Raw genomic sequence first — 17,193 nt, 5'->3', positions numbered from 1 at the left:
TTTATTCTGCCAAACCAGAGTCAAAAAAAAAAAAAAATGTTAGGAGAGGGTTCTAGGGTCAAACCAAAAGAGAACAAATCTCAGCGCCTCTGTTCACCAGCTATGATACCTTGAGCCAATTACTTAACCTCTTTAAACTCCAGGATTTGCATTTATAAGATAGTAAATGATAACACTGAGTATCTTCTACAATAGTTGGAAAGGGAGGTGAAGTACTAGGGTGTGGTATGGAGGGTGTATTAGTCCATTCTCTCACTGCTACAAAGAAATACCTGTGACTGGGTAATTTATTATGTATTTATTTATTTATTTATGTTTGAGACAGGGTCTCGCTCTGTTGCCCTGGCTGAAGTACAGTAGTGCAATTATAACTCACTGCAGCCTCGAACTCCTGGGCTCAAGCAATCCTCCTGCCTCAGCCTCCCAAGTAGCTGGGACTACAGGCACATACCATCATGCCTGGCTAGAGACTGGGTAATTTATAAAGAAAAGTTTAATTGGCTCACAGTTCCACAGGCTATTTAGGAAGCATGGCAGCATTTGCTTCTGAGGAGGCCTCAGGAAGCTTTTACTCATGGTGGAAGGCAAAAGTCAGAGCAGACATCTTCTCATGGCTGGAGCAGGAGGAATAAAGAAAGTGGGGAGGTGCTACACACTTTAAAACAACCAGATCTCATGAGAACTCACTCATACACTATCATGAGAACCACTGCATGGGGACAGTGCTAAAACATTTACGAAAAACGGCCTCCATGATCCAATCACCTTCCACACCCCACCTCCCACACTGGGGCTACATTTTGACATAGGATTTGGGTGGGGACAGAGATCCGAATCCTATCATTCCACCCTTGGCCCCTCCCAAATCTCATGTCCTTCTCACATTGCAAAATCCAATCATGCCTTCCCAACAGCCCCCCAAAGTCTTAACTCATTCCAGCATTCACTCAAAAGTCTAAAGCCCAAAGTCTCATCTGAGACAAAGCTAGCCCCTTCCACCTATGAGCCTATAAAATAAAAAACAAGTTAGTTACTTCCAAGATACAATGGAGGTATAGGCATTGGGTAAATACTCCCATTCCAAAAGGGAGAAATTGGTCAAAATAAATGGGCTAGAGGCCCCATGCAAGTCTGAAACTCAGTAGGGCAGTCCTGAAATCTTAAAGTTCCAAAACAATCTCCTTTGACTCCATGTCTCACATCCAGGGCACACTGATGCAAGGGGTGGGCTCCCAAGATCTTGGGCAGTTCCACCCCTACAGCTTTGCAGGGTTCAGCTCCCAGAGCTGCTCTCAAAGGCTGATGTTGAGTGCTTGTGGCTCTTCCGGGCAACAAGTGCAAGCTGTTAGCGTATCTACCATTCCAGACTCTGGAGGACAGTGGCCCTCTTCTCACAGCTCCACTAGGCAATGCTCCAGTGGAGACTCTGTGTGGGAGCTACAGTCCTGCATTTCCCCTCTGCACTGCCATAGTAGGGGTTCTCCATGAGGACTCTGCCCCTTCAGCAGGCTTCTGTCTGAACATCCAGGCTTTTCCATACATCCTCTGAAATCCAGGTGGAGGATCCCAAGCCTCAACTCTTACACTTTGCATACCCACAGGCTTAACAGCATATGGAAACCACCAAGGCTTATGGTTTGCACCTTCTGAAGCAGTGGCCCAAGCTGTACCTGGACCCCTTTGAGCCAGGGCTGGAGCTGGAATGGTTGGGATGCTGGGAGCAGTGTCCCAAGCCTGCACAGGGTAGTGGGGCTCTGAGTGTGGCCCACAAAACTATTCTGTCCTTCTAGGCCTCCAGGCCTGTGATGGGAGGGGCTGCCACAAAGATCTCTGAAATGCCTTGGAGGCATTTTCCCCATTGTCATGACTATCAGCATGTGCCTTCCTTTTAGTTATACAAATTTCTGCAGCCAGCCTGAATTGCTCCCCTAAAAATGGGCTTTTCTTTTCTACCACATGACTGGGCTGCAAATTTTCCAAACATTTATGTTCTGCTTCCCCTTTAAATGTAAGTTCTAGTTTTATGTCCTTGCTTTGCTCACACATTATTAGCATAGGTTGTCAGAAGCAGCCAGGCCACATCTTCAATATTCTGCTGCTTAGAAATTTCTTCTACCGATACCCTAAATCATCACTCTCAAGTTCAAAGTTCCACAGATCCCTGGGGCAGGGGTAAAATACCACCAGGTTCTTTGCTAACACATAACAAAAATAACCTTTGCTCCAGTTTCCAATAAGTTTCTCACTTTCATCTGAGATCTCGTTACCCTGGACCTCATTGTCGATATCATTAACAGCATTTTGGTCATAACAGTTTAACAAGTCTCCGGGAAGTTCCAAATTTTCCCTCATCTTCCTGTCTTCTTCTGAGCCCACCAAATTGTTCAAACCTCTGCCTGCTACCCAGTTCCAAAGCTGACTCCACATTTTCAGGTATCTTTATAGCAATGCCCTACTCTTCAGTACCAATTTTCTGAATTAGTCTGTTCTTGCACTGCTATCAAGAAATACCTGAGACTGGGTAATCTACAAAGAAAAGAGATTTAATTGATTCACAGTTCTGCAGGCTGTACAGAAGCATTAGGGCATCAGCTTCTGGGAAGGCCTCAGGGATCTTCCAGAGGGGTAACAATTGCTACCATTTAGTGACTGCCAACCATGTGCCACAAACTGCTTTAAATGTTTTTATGTATTGACTTAGTTACTCCTCATAATAGCTCTATTATTAGCTCCATTTTACAGTTAAAGAAATGGAGGCACTGGGCATGGTGGCTCACACTGGTAATCCCAGCACTTTGGGAGGCCGAGGCATGAGGATCACTTGAGCCCTGGAGTTTGAGACCAGTGTGGGTAACATAGTGAGATCCTGTCTCTACAAAAAAATATTTAAAAATTAGCCAGTGTGGTGGTGCGCACCTGTAGTACCAGCTACTTGGGAGGCTGGAGAGGAAGGATCCCTTGAGCCTGGGAGTTCAAGCCTTTAGTGAGCTATGATTGTGCCTGCACTCAAGACTAGGTGACAGAGTGAGACCTTGGAAAAAAAAAAAAGAAAGAAAGAAAGAGACAGAGAGAGACAGAAAGAAAAGAAAAGAAATAGTGATATAGTAACTTGTCTAAGATCTAATAAATGACAATGCCAGGATTTTAATGCATATATCCGGCTTCATAGTCCACACTCTCAGGTATTATGCCAGATTGTCTCCTCAAGGAAGGAGACAAATGTTCTTAGCTATCTAAGAAGCAAACAACTGCCAGTGAGGGTTCAGGAAATGACAGGGCTCTCAGTTGTTTCTTGATTATTATGCTTACCAGAGACAACAGAAATAGTCAGTTACAAAAAGACTATGGCAGATGTTATGGTGACATTCCCATCCCTTAGAATATACAAAGGCAGCAGGCTTTGAAAAGGAAAGGGAACTACCTCACACTTATTAGAAAGACTAGTATCAAAACAAACAAAAACCAGATAATAACAAGTGTTGGCAAGGATGTGGAGAAACTGGAACCCTTGTGCACTGCTGTGGGGGAATGTAAAACTGGACCACTATGAAACAGTATGGTGGTTTCTCAAAAAAATTAAAAATCGAGTTACTATATGATCAAGCATTTCCACTTCTGGGTATATACCCAGAAAAACTGAAAGCAGGAACTCAGACATACGTGTGTATATTCATGTTCATAGCAGCATTATTCACAATATCTAAAAGGTGGAATTAACCCAAGTGGCCACTAATAGATGAATGAATAAACAAAATGTGTCCTGTAATGCAATGGACTGTTATTCAGCCTTAAAAAGGAAGAAAATGTTGACACATGCTATAACATGGACGAACCTTGAGGACATCATGCCAGTCACAAAAGAACAAATATTGTATGACTATACTTATATGCAGTACCCAGATTAGTCAAATTCATAGAGGTAACAAGTAGAATGGTAGTTGCCAGTGGCTGGAGTGAGGGGAGTTTTTGTTTAATGGGCACAGAGTTTCAGTTTTGCAAGATAAAGAGTTCTGAGGATGAATGGTGGTGATGGTTGCACAACAATGTGAATGTACTTAATTCCACTGAACAAAACTGTACTTAATATACTTAAAAATGGTTAAGATAATACATTTTAAATTATGTATCATTTACAATTTCAAAAAATGATGTTAAAAAGTTAAAGGTGAACTATTTGTCAATAGGAATAAACCATAGGAGGCAATTAGAAAGGACTTCTAGCAGCCTCCCTTACCTCCAAGTTCACTGTACTTCTCACCAAATGCACCAGGGGCCTAAGCAGCAGCATTTTGGTGGTCCAAAAACCACAAGTCCCAGTTCTCCCAGGAAAGCTTCTGCAGACCATTATGGAAACTCCCACTTTCTGTGCCTCCTCTACTTCAGTGGATGTTACCTCATAGAGACCTTAAGACCTGGCTGCTGGATGCAGATGCTCTGCCTTCACCCATTAACTTCGAAGTACAAACCCAGATGACTGGATTTCTTTTTCCTCAGGCCCAAATATGCAATCTGCATGCCAATTATCTCATTACACAAGCAAAGTTAATAATCAGGTTTTTCTTCACCTAAATGAGAGGATCTTTACAGAGCCCATACATACTCAAGATACTTAAGATTAGAAAAAGGAAACTTTAATTCAGCCATCCGACCTCAGCAGGCCCGGTCAGGAGAAGGAAGGAAAATCCACTGCCAATCTAGGCAGGGACCAATAAAGGAATATGGTTTTGGCAGCTTGCAGGTCCCTAAGAAACAAGGTCGCCCTCTCGTGGCCATGATAGAAACAGCAGTTCAACAAGCAGGTTTCAGCCAAATTTTTTCTCACAGGAATTCTGTTATGTCAGGCATTCAGAGAGGTCATAGTGGGAATGGCTAGCCTCTGCTTCATGAAGTCTTGGACCACAGCTTGGGATCAATCAACAGCTGATGACTGGAATCACCTGGAGGAATCTTTATTTATAGGTCTGGCTGTGGATGCTGCCCGTCAGCAGGGACCTTAGCTGAGTTGTGGGCCAGAATACCTACACGTGTTCTTTCCACAGGGTTTCTCTGTGTGGACTACTTTGAGCTTTCTCACAGAGTGATGCCTGGGTTCCAAGTGACCATCCCAAAGGAGCAAGGTGGAAATGCGCAGAATTTTTGGGATCTAGCTTCAGAAGTCACACAACATCATTTCTACCACGTTCTCTTGGTTGACATGATAAAGTTCTGCCCAGGTTCAAGGAAAGGGAACACAGATCCCACCACTCAATGGGAGAATGGTCAAGGTCAGATTGCAAGAAGAGTATGTGAGATGGGGGATATTGGCGGCCATCTTTGAAAAATACAATCTACCGCATTGTCTACCTGGTTGGTCAGTGCTTTACTTGTAGTGGATACTCTCTGGTGGACACACACATGTTTCACAAAGATACACACACTTTGTGCCCACTCCTTTAGGTCCCTCACAGGCCTCTTCCTCAGGTCTCTTTATTACTGAACTTCAAATATTCTACCTTAGAGACCTTCCACCCAATCAACTATACCATTCACTGTTGCTCAAGGCCCTACATTTACAATGACCTCAGACTATTTTCTCCATTCAAAGGAGATGAATGCATGTATTGAAGCTCTGCCCACCAGAATTCTGTTCATTTCTGTCCTTTAGGGTTCCTCCCCACAGTGTAGTAGCAATCCATTTTCAGTTCTACCAACATACCAAGCTTAACCAGTTTTGAGTATTTTCCTCCAACATTATCAGCTAGTCACAGAGAATAACCCAGAGGATATAGGTGTGAGCTGAGAAACACAAAAGGCAAGGAGCTCTGGGCCACCTGTTTATGTATCTTGTGACTTTTAGACTTGCTTAGATGTGCTCCCATGTATACCATTTCTGTTGTTCAGTGGATTGTTGCTGTGAGCACCCAACCTTACATTAGCCAGTTCCTGAAGGGCAGTTCTGGTCATATAATCATTTGATAGTCCATAGTCAAGTGTCTGTTTCTGCTAGGACTCAACATTTTGCTCACAGCTGCTTTTCAAATGGTTTGGCTGAAGAAGGCAAAGCTTACTAGAAAACCCTTGAGGCAGGCACCGTGATTCTCTCTTTAGGATCTTCCAGAGATTCCATACAGCATCATTATCTATCACCCAGCACCTTTGGATCTGCCATGTCATTATGGCCTGAGTGGCAGGGCTGGTTGTGCCGTAGCCTAGACTTGCTGCTGAGCACTCCCTTCTCTTGACCGTAAGCAAAAATGGCAGCCTTTTGAGTCACCCAATAAATGAGTAAGGACACTATTTCCAAATGTGGCATAGGCTATCTGCACAAAATACTGTTTCTCTTAGTGGAAGATGAGCGATACAAAAAATTTTCCTTTACATTGAAGGGGATTCCCAGGTATGCCTCAGATCACCAAACTCCTAAAAATATAACCATTGTTCCAGCTGCCTGAACATTTGTAATTTCTCTCACCCTTTGGCATGCATGTATTTTACTAGGGCATCCAGAATACTTGCCATTACCTGCTCTCTAGATCCAATTAACACTATGTCATCAATACAATGGATCAATGTTTTGTTTTGAGAAAAAAACAGAGTCTTTTTGAACTATATGATGATGGAGAGCAGGAGAGTTAACCAGCCCTGAGAATGTTAACAGAAAAATATCCACAGCCTTGAGTTAATCGGAACTCAATCTGCCCAGGTGAATACAATTGCTTTTGATCGTCTTTCCTCACAGATTGAACTGAACATATTTGCTAGATCAAAATCACATATGAAATGCTAGTGGCTGTGTTAATCGATTCAACCAAAAATACATTATCTGTTATAGCTTCTCTGATTAGGGATACCATTTGATTCAGTTTACAGTAGTCTACTATCATTTGCCATGGTCCACCTGGCTTCGAAGGGATCATACTGGTTACCTGAACTCCTTAGTCACCATTAGTCTTTCAAGTTGGCATTAATCTCTGCAATTCCACTGGGATGAGGTATGGCCTCTGATTTATTATCTTTGCCAAGGAGAAGGGAGAGGGATACAGTTTCAGGGACTTCCACTAGGCCCTTCCTACCATAATGGTTCATACTTGATTGGTCAGAGGACTAATGTAATGGTTTTATTAGCTGCTATCACAATTATGCACACGGCAACTGGGGAATGACCATAAGTTTATGGACCCATGACAGCCAGTGTGAAACAGATTAGAAAAAGTATCCTATCACCCAGCCACTGCATGCCCCATTCTAAAAGGGATTTATGGTGCACCTTAGATTCCCTGGTATTGATGTAGTTCACCCTGTATTTGACAGCCCTTGAAAGAGCTAGGAATTCCCAATTTCTCCAGTGTATGGTTCCTCTGAAAAAATGGTCATAGGTTCCTGTGGAAAAAGTATGGGTAAATACCATATATATTTGTGGTGTTGCAGGGGGTCTTCCTCAGGGGGATCTAGATTCTTTTTAATTGATGGGCTCTGGGTTTCCAAACTGGCTGACATCTGGAAACCCGTCCAGATATCATACTATTCCATTTTGGCAGTTGACATGTGCCTTCTGTTCACCAGCTCAAGTTCGCTGTTATTGCTGTTATATAATTCAATCAACACTTTCATTAGCTTTCTACCTATCTTGCCCCTAAAAATATCATAGTCTATGGAACACCACAGATATCCTGAATATCAAGGACCTCTGACTGTAATTACATCCATTTTGCTTCTGATGATTCCACGCTGCCAAATGCCTTTGCTGTTCTAGGATTCTATGGTACCTATTGATACTAGAGCATCTCCTGCTGTCATTCCTAGCCTGCACAGGACAGTCACCATTAAGACTCTCAGCCAAGTTGGTGCTCAATCACTACTGCAATCTTATTGCTTTAGTGGAAAGATTGTCCTCTGGCCCTCCCAGGGGACACAGTGAGCTGACAGGTTCTTTGGTATTAAAAAACAAATACATTCTAAAAAAAAGTCCAGGGCTCTGAGCCTTCTGACTCTTTCCCTAATAACCTGCCAAGGCAGTTCTGACGTCTCCATCTCATTTACCATACATCACCACTGTGCCTAAGCTTCAAGTTACCTCACAAAATTGTTGGTTCTTGCTGACATAGAGAAAACCTATAGCTTTTCTCATGAATAAGTAATTTTCTCCTGTAGTAAGCACTATACTTTCCACTCCATCTATGCTGAGATTTAACACTAGTTCTTGGTGAAGAGGAAATTTAGAGAGGTGAAAGCAGATCCTAAGACAACAAAAGCATCATGTTTGTGAGGTGCTCAGAGACAGAAGCTATCAGCATGATGGAAATGGTCAATCACAGCTGCAGAGGAGCTCAGACACGGGTCAAAGGAAAATGGAGCAGGTTATCAACAGTATTGCTTCAAAGTCATAACGAAAGAAGAGGGCAGTATTAAAAAAAAAAGAGGATTTTAAAAGAACCCAAATCTTTACATACATACAAATACACGTAAATCTTTACATACACATACAAATCTTTCCAGGAAATTCCACCAAGCAACCAGAATTGAGAACCATTGTCCTAAATTATTGGGTTTCAAAATTCATGGAGAAAATAGAAGTCACAAGACAGGAATATCTTCATCGTCCTGCCATCTCAGGAATCTTCTTAAAATGAAGTGACCCTGCTCCTATCAGATGGCATCTCCTGCATGTGTCTCTGAATCTCCATCTGTTTTCCCTTTGCAAGAACCTGACTCTTGCAATTATCCCCCTTTCCTTGACTCTCAGCAGTGCACCTTTGTCTCTGGACTACTCTTCTCTGTTGATTCGAAGGGATCATATTTGCCTCGCTCTCCTCTTCCCTCTGACTATTTTCTCCTGGCTCTTTGGCCTCTCCTACACCTGACATCTAAATAGTGGAAGCCCAGGAACTCTTTTCTGCTCTCTACACTGTCTCCCTAAGTAATCTCATCCAGTCCCACTTCTCTTTATTTCCATTTCTACTATCAAATTCCAAGACACTGCTATCTCGCTTTGATGACTGCAAGAGCCTCCAACCCAGTCTTTCTGTTTGTACTATTCCTACACATCACCCAGCTTAAAAAACATAAGCAGATCTCACAGCCTAAAAATTGCCCAGTGGTTTCCTGCTTGAAATCCTTATGATTGCTGAGAGGCTCTTTCAGGTATGGCCCCCATGTACTTCTCCATCCTCATCTCTTGCCACAGTCCTCCACTAACCCTCCCACCTAGGTCACAATTGCTATGTAGTTCCTTTATAGCACTTTTATCTTTTAGCTGAACTTATCATTTTTATCTGAATTTATTTATTCATTTACTTGTTTTTTGTCTATTTTGTCCTTATTGTTTATGGTCTGTTTTGTCCTTGTCTAAGGCCTACCTCATCATTTTATCCCCTAAACTGTTCCCTCCTCCTTTTACTACTCTCATCTATGATTTTTTTTCTTTTTTTTTTTTAGTTTTTAAGATTTGAACCTATAGATTTTTTTGACATGTTTTCCTCACCATCCTATTTCCAAAACATTAACACAAATTGGTGGTAATGCTCCTCACTTTGGCTCTTCCTTTTTTTCTATACTATTGTTACCCTAGTCCAGTGAGTGTGGGTCATTTTGGTGACACAGACCACATTGAGAGTGCTATGAAGGTCATGGGGCAGACGGGAAATCACTTACTAGTAACTCAGCAAGTTACTTAATTCTCTGTGCCTTAGTTTCACCATCTGCAAAATGGAAAGAAAAACGGTATAAACCCTAGAGCAGATGCTTTTTATGCCCCTTTGCTCACTTTGAAATTGGCTCAGCCACGGAGGAAAGCTCTGGGCACACTGTCATCATCCCACCTCAAGTGAGCTGAGGTGTGACCACTCTACTCTTCTGCCTCAGGGCTTTCTCCAACAGCCTGGGAATATCTGCCAATTCATATCCCTGGCAACAACCCTCACTCAATGGTGGATGACAGTCAGTGGATAAGTGTCCTAGCCTTCTGTCCTTTTGAAGATGCTATGTTGTCTGGGGTGTATACCCTGGAGTTCATTGATGTGCACCAGAAAAATTTAGGACCTGGGCACACATGAGGAGTTTAGGAGCATATGTTTAACAGGCAGAAGAGAACAGAAAGAGGTCTCTTCTTTATATAGAGAAAGGGGTCTCCCAGCGGAAAAGACTGGCTGGTGGCAAATGTGCCGAATTTTCTAGTCCAGTTTGAGGAGGCAGTGTCTGATTTACATAGGGCTCATAGATTGGTTTGACCAGCTATAATGTTTACATAGCACACGGGGAAGGCCGGTCACTCCACCCTAATCTTATTATGCAAATGGGATTTCCAGTTGATCAGTGCCATCTTGTCTGCTCCTTGCAGTACACGTGGCTGGTAGAGAAGGGAAGATAGAGGCGCCATTTGAACATGTCTAATCCTTAGTTCCTGCCAGCATTAATTCGTGCAAGCTCCCAGCCTGCAGGCTGCTCTTTGTTAGAAAATGATTTGGGGCTGCTTTTCACTAAAAAGAAAAGCCTTACTGAGGACTCCCATACCCTTACTATCTGTCTAAGTAATTTCTTCTTAACTCCTGTATCACTTTGTGAGGCTAATTCTGGGGTATATCCTATTTTTTTCAGAGGGTCTCCAACAGGATAAAGAGCCAGCTATTGTCTATATCAAAACCAGTTTAATATCAATCCTCCTTCCTTGTCTCATTCTCTCTGCCTTTATTCCTGCATCCAGGGATCACCTCCCAAATAAACTACTTGCACCCAAGCCTTTGTCACAGGCTCTGCTTTGAGGGGAATCCTAAGTAGGCAGTGATTTTATCAGTTGGGGTCCTACCATGCAAAAGATGACCCATTTAAGTTGGAAAACTAAAAAGAATTTAGTAAGAGGAGTATTTCTGAACATGAGGTAAGGTTAGGGAAATGAAACATGGTGTAGAACCCCGGGACTAGTAATGGTAGGGAGCAGTTACCACTCCTAAGTCTGAAGAGGCAAAGGCAGTAAGTAGTTACTAGACTCAGAAGAAAGAATTGAGGAGAGCTGCTGAACTAGAGCTGTGGCCTTCAGTAAAGGGACCAGCATCAGGACTCAAGTAAGACAAGCATTCTCAGGTTGGTGTCAGTGTCAGCCTGAGAGTGACTGCCTCCTTAAATCTGGTGTCCTAGGCCTCTGCTTGCCTCACCCTAGTCCCAGCACAGTATCTCATAGAGTTATGATTAGATGAATTACAATATAAAAGGCATAGAGAGGTACCTAGAACATGCTATTGTTGTTATTGTTACTACCATTATCGTTTACATGATGCAAAAGTTTGAATACGTTATGAAGTACACTTATAGGCTGGGCTTATTGACTAAGAACCTCTGTACTGATTAAGACCTTTTCATTGCATGGTGAACATTCGCAAAACAGCCTTCAAACTTTACCGCTCTCTTACTAATTCAGTTCTTGCCAACCTTTCACATCATGGCATCCATAGAAAATGGTGATATTTGTACAACACTAGAGCGAAGATGATGGTCCCCTCAACCTGAGGCAACTGCTCCAAGGTCACTGATTCCTCCAAAGGCTGCAGGGTTGGTCTCCGGCCCACCCATGCCAGGTGGGAAGCTCTGCTCAAATCCATTATCCATCCTGCACAGTAATACCAATTTAGCTTTCCTAAAACAACACTTCCAGAATGTCCTTTGCCTCTAATAACAATGATAAAAATCCAGAGTTCTTGGTCTGATACTCAAGATCAAGACGTGGAGTTGGAAGAGACCACAGGAATCATGAAATCTCTTCCCTTTATTTTACAGACTCACAAAGAAAGGCCCAATAAAGTTTAATAAGTTATTCAAAGCAACATTCCAATCTTTCTGCCAAGGAACTATTATTTACCCTATCCATTTTTGCCCACAGACATTCATGGTCAAGTGCTACCTTCCAGTTCACCCCACTGGGAAATGAATGCTTCCTCCTTTAAACTCAAATAATACTCATTCAGATACTGAACAGTAAGAGGGAGCAGAAAAAGACCTAATAGTTATTCCAGCCTGAGCTTCCCTGTGTTAGATGATATGATCAGATACTGGAGAGTATGGTTTTACAATACACTGATTTATAAACCAGGATGCCTATTCACTAACAACCAATTCACTAATAACAAATAGAACAGAAATGAATGCTACAACTTAGGTTGGCTATGCAATATAATCTGGGGTCAGTAAACTTATTTCTGTAAAGTTAGAGCAAATGCATGAGGGAATAAATAATAAATAGTACATATATGAGGGCTACAGTCTCTGCTGCATATGTTTCTTTACCTTTTTCTTTTTCTTGGTTGTTTTGTTCTGTTTCTTACAATGCTTTAAAAATGTAAAAAATGGCTGAACACAGTGGCTTAGGCCTCTAATACCAACACTTTGGGAGGCTGGAGTGGGAGGACTGCTTGAAGCCAGGTGTTTAAGACCAGCCTGGGCAGCAAAATGAAACACCGTCTCCACAAAAACACAAAAAGAACAACAAAATAACCAAGCATGGTGGCACGTGCCTGTAGTCCCAGCTACTCGGGAGGCTGAGGCGAAGTGGAATGTAATGTAAGACCATTCATAGTTCATGGTACTAAACAGGCATCAGTGCCCATTGATGCATAAACGTTCCATAATTTAGTATTGCCAGACTTTTTTTTTTTTTTTTTTTTTTTTTTTGAGATGGAGTTTCGCTTTTGTCAGCCAGGCTGGAGTGCAATGGCACCATCTCGGCTCACTGCAACCTCCACTTCTTGGGTTTAAGCGATTCTCCTCTCTCAGCCTCTCAAATAGCTGGGATTACAGGCGCCCGCCACCACGCCCGGCTAATTTTTGTATTTTCAGTAGAGATGGGTTTCGCCATTTTGGCCAGGCTGGTCTGGAACTCCCGACCTCAGGTGATCCACCCGCCTTGGCCTCCCCAAGTGTTGGAATTACAGGCGTGAGCCCCCACACCCGGCCCACACTTCTTAATTTTGTGATTTATTGCCTGAAAAACTGTCTCGCTGTGGTGTTTTTTGTATTTCCCAGATTAATAATCAGACTGAACATATTTTCATATTTATTGGCCATAGCACTTCCTCCTCCACACTGGCATTTCTTACCTTTCTTTTTCAATAATCTATTAATCACGCAAATCTCCTGTCATCTACATTTCTTCACAAAAGTCACATTGCTTTTGATCTTTATGGATTACTTTACATTTGCCATATTTATACATAATATCTTCCCTTTTGGGGCATTTAGAGTGTGCTGACAAAGTCTAGGCAGCAATGCATTTATAAAACACCTATGAGTTGGGTGCACACAGGTTAATTTTCCACATATGGCTAATCCCGTCCTCATCAGATTAAGTTTCCCTGTCTTGTCATTTCTAAGGATGTATCCTATTAGAAGTCTAGCCCTTTATTCTTACACATTACACTTCCACTACTGTAGGGTGACATCTGAATGGACTCATCTTACTATTCCATGCATAGTACCAGGCACGTTGCGTACTTTCAATACATTTTGTATAATTTTTACCTCTGTGTTTGACGTCCTGAAAAATACCGTCCACAATTACTTCACAGGTAGCCCCAACACTTGATGCCCAGCGCGTTTTCCTAGTCCCTCCCTGCCACTTCACGTTGGGAATAGGACAAGAGGAACTAACTGTTGGTCTCTTACCTAGAGTTACGAAGCAATGGACTCCCTTATTACTTCGTTTCCCAAACAGGGGGTGGCATACACAACCGAGGGAGTATGGGCAAAACAACTTTCAGGTCTTTGGCCACTTGCGTCTTACTGTGGGCGAGCCTTTCCAGACCAATTACATTTTCTTTACTCATATTGCATAAATAGCAGAACTACATTTACTACAAAGGCCAGACATTCATGGTCATGGATCCTTGTGCATGTTTTCTAAGAGCAAAGTGTACAAACACATAAACTCTGAAACACTGACGCACAAGCGAAAACACACGCACGTGTTTGTCTCTTCTCCCGCGGCCCAAGTTCTTTGAAACTGAGCGGAGAAAAATCGTCTTCGCATCGCGTCTCACACTTTCGACACAATCTTATCGGGAAACACAACACCTAAACAAAAATTTTTTGAATACATTTTTCAAAAAGATGACAATTCCTTTCGTCTTATGTTCCTTTTTGTCTTTAAGCTTTGGGGAGATTTATTTTGCGTTTCCAAACTGCTTCTGCCTGTCGGCGCCTGTGTGGAAACTGCGAGGGATCTGGAAGTAGCTGCCGGAGAGGCGGGGCGGAGATGTGACGTCATCGCCGCAGGGCGGAGGCGACAGTGTCTAGCCCGGGCTCCGCGTGTAGCTACGCCGACAGAACTGGCTTTGAGACAGCGTGATACTCTGCAGCTGGCCGCCTCCCCGCGGTGTTCAGCCCACGTCGAGTCCTGAGCTGAGATGGCAGACGATCTCGGAGACGAGTGGTGGGAGAACCAGCCAACTGGAGCAGACAGCAGCCCAGGTACCCACTCTGTGCCCGCGCTCCTACGGGGCCTCTCCCGGAGCCCTTCTGTGCGCCTCAGCCCTGATCGCTTCTGGCGGTCGCGGTGTCAGCCCGACAGGGGCGCGCACAGCCATGGGAGTGCGCAAGCATCTCGGGGACAGTGGTGCAAGGGACTTTTTAACACGTGAAACAGACAACGTGACGTTAACTCAGATCTGTCTGCTAGCCAGGAAGGATCCTTTCCCAAGCTTTCTCTTTTCATTATTTTTTGAGAATGGATAAGACAGTTTTTGTGACGAGAAGCAACTTTGTGTGATGGGTAAGGGTGACCCATGAACTGCTTCAATTCAGGGTTGCCCTTCAGACTGAGGTCAGAAGCAAGGGTTACTGCTTCAGACTGCTTTCATTCAAATCACGACTGCAGTATTCTGATACTGTTTAGCCTCCTTTTTCTCATGTGTAAAATAATGATGATAATAATGTCCGCTTCATAAAGTTGTGAAGATTAAGTAAAGATAGTACAGTAATGCGCTTTAGCACGGTGCTTGACATATAATAGATGTGCGGTAAATATAAGTCACTGTATTTCTTGTGGTCATGATCATTATCATGTAATTTGGAATATTAGAACTGGAAGGAGCCTTAAATAGAGATCATCCTTTGAACTCACTTATTTTACAGATGAGAAACATAACCTAAAGATGTCAAGTAACTTGACAAGTTCACAAAGCTAACTCCTTTGAGAAACAATACTAGAATTCAATTAACACAATTTGAATAGTTTCTGCTATGCTTTGCTATGTTTACCAACTCCTGATGCACTGGGCATTTTATCCCCAAGTAGAGTAGCATTAAGTAACCCCCCATGTCAGGCTGGCCTTGAACTTTTTAAGTTCCATCACACCTACCATGCAATTATTGGTTGGTGGGTTGGTTTTTATCACTCCTCAAGGTCTGTCTCTCTGCTCTACAAGAGAAGACAGGTCCAAAGTTGGATTCATACTTCTGTCATCCACAGGACTCTGCACATGTTAGACACTTGATACCTGTTTGCTGCAAACAGTCTTGAAATACTAGTTGTGAAATATCCATTAAAAATAACCAACTTTAGTTGTTGCATTGTTTCCGGAAGGTCAAGCCTTCAGTTACAAACTAAGCAGATGTCATTTTTAGAAAGGTAGCCAATACAATATTTCCCTGATTAAACTTCCTGACTCTTTTGCAGCCCTGTGGTGTTCCACATTTACTTTAATAACTACCCCTCCCAACTCAGGTGTTAAAAAGCTCTATTTTATGATATGACTGAAGACAAATAGTGGCCATTTAAGAAATAGTTGAATTCTGTTTGAGTGGTAAAGGGAATCTCAATTCTTGGTTCTAGTCCTCACTAGCTGTGTAACTTTCAAGTTATTCATCCCTTGGAAGAAAGGCAATCAACATGTATTGAGTATCTATTATGTGACAAATGTCTTCATAAATATGAATTGATTTAGCCTTCATAACATCCCTAAAAGGTAAGTATTCTCTTCATTTGTATAGGTGGAGAAACAGAAAAAAATTAAGTCGTGTTCTTAGGAACACACATTGAAGAAGAGGTCTGGGAAGAGTTAAGTGTGATTGATTTTTAAAGTCATGCTTTTCCCACTACTACTATGTGACTTCTCTGGGCCTTTGTATCATAATCTGTAAAGAGCCCTTAAAGAGCATCTTTTTTAGGGTTTTACCAACCAACAGTTTTAAACACTGAATCTAGTAAAACTTTAAATTGCTACAGCCTCCTTCATCTAAGTTGCCAGAATTCCCGTGAAGACAATGTGTTGGAGTGCCTAAGATTACTCTACTTCTTAAATCCCTTCTAGCCATAAGACTAAGCTTTTTATTTTTTGAGACAAAGTCTCGCTCTTGTCCCCCAGGTTGGAGTGCAATGGCGCGATCTCAGCTCACTGCAACCTCCACCTCCCGGGTTCACACAGTTCTCCTGCCTCAGCCCCCGAGTAGCTGGGATTACAAGAGTCTGCCATCATGCCTGGCTAATTTTTGTGTTTTTAGTAGAGACGGGGTTTCACCATTTTGGCCAGGCTGGTCTCGAACTCCTGACCTGAAGTGATCTGCCCGCATTGGCCTCCCAGAGTGCTGGGGTTACAGGTGTGAACCACCGCACCCGGCCAAGACTAAGCTTTGAAAATTGCTGACATTAAATTTATCAGAGGCCTTTGCTTTGTTTGCTGCTCCTAAGCAAAGTAAGTATATGCATTTGTTTGAAATCCCCCTGATTATTCACTGGCAATTTGCCTAACTGTAATCTGTACACTATTTCTAATTCAAAAGAAATCGCAGCTGAACCATTTCAGATTTCCTGATTCTTCTTATGCTGATGGGATCTAGCCTTGATCCTAGAGCACAAGGCTTACTTACCTGTCTGCCTTCTTGAAGTCTTAAGTTATTTGACAGGGATGTCATATGTATTCAGTTGTTATTTCAGCCTAAAATATGTGAATTATGTTTTGTTTCGAAAGTCGAAGGAGAAATAATATGTTAAATCAGAGAAAGGAAAGATAGTTGTATTGGGGCTTTTATTCCTATTGTGGATTATGCTACCTGCCTGTAAAAAAAAAATCTTTCGCTATCACGTGTTCCCACTTCACATCCATGGTAGCAAGGCAGTGGAACATTTCAGTCACTTACAAATACTTGTTGGTTATACATGGTTTATAACATCTAATGTAGCTGTCTGTTTGTTGTCTGTCTAAGGAACTGTATTATTTTTTGGCTGTTCTCTTG

The 17,193-nt window shown here is 42.5% G+C and overlaps 1 protein-coding gene across 1 annotated transcript in view; it reads left to right on the top strand.

The window, feature by feature from the left end:
• LOC117083604 (collagen alpha-1(VIII) chain) overlaps window positions 1-17,193 on the top strand; it is a 554,637-nt gene that overhangs the window by 157,471 nt on the left and 379,973 nt on the right. Inside the window, exon 3 of the mRNA XM_033211492.1 lies at window positions 14,112-14,430. Coding sequence (XP_033067383.1) covers window positions 14,367-14,430 — 64 coding nt within the window. The 5' untranslated portion in view covers window positions 14,112-14,366. The remainder of the gene's footprint in view (window positions 1-14,111; window positions 14,431-17,193) is intronic.

The sequence above is a fragment of the Trachypithecus francoisi genome, unplaced genomic scaffold, assembly GCF_009764315.1.
Source record: "Trachypithecus francoisi isolate TF-2019V2 unplaced genomic scaffold, Tfra_2.0 Lachesis_group0, whole genome shotgun sequence".
In the NCBI taxonomy this organism is placed as follows: Eukaryota; Metazoa; Chordata; class Mammalia; order Primates; family Cercopithecidae; genus Trachypithecus; species Trachypithecus francoisi.
This window is presented reverse-complemented; position numbering and strand designations above follow the sequence as displayed.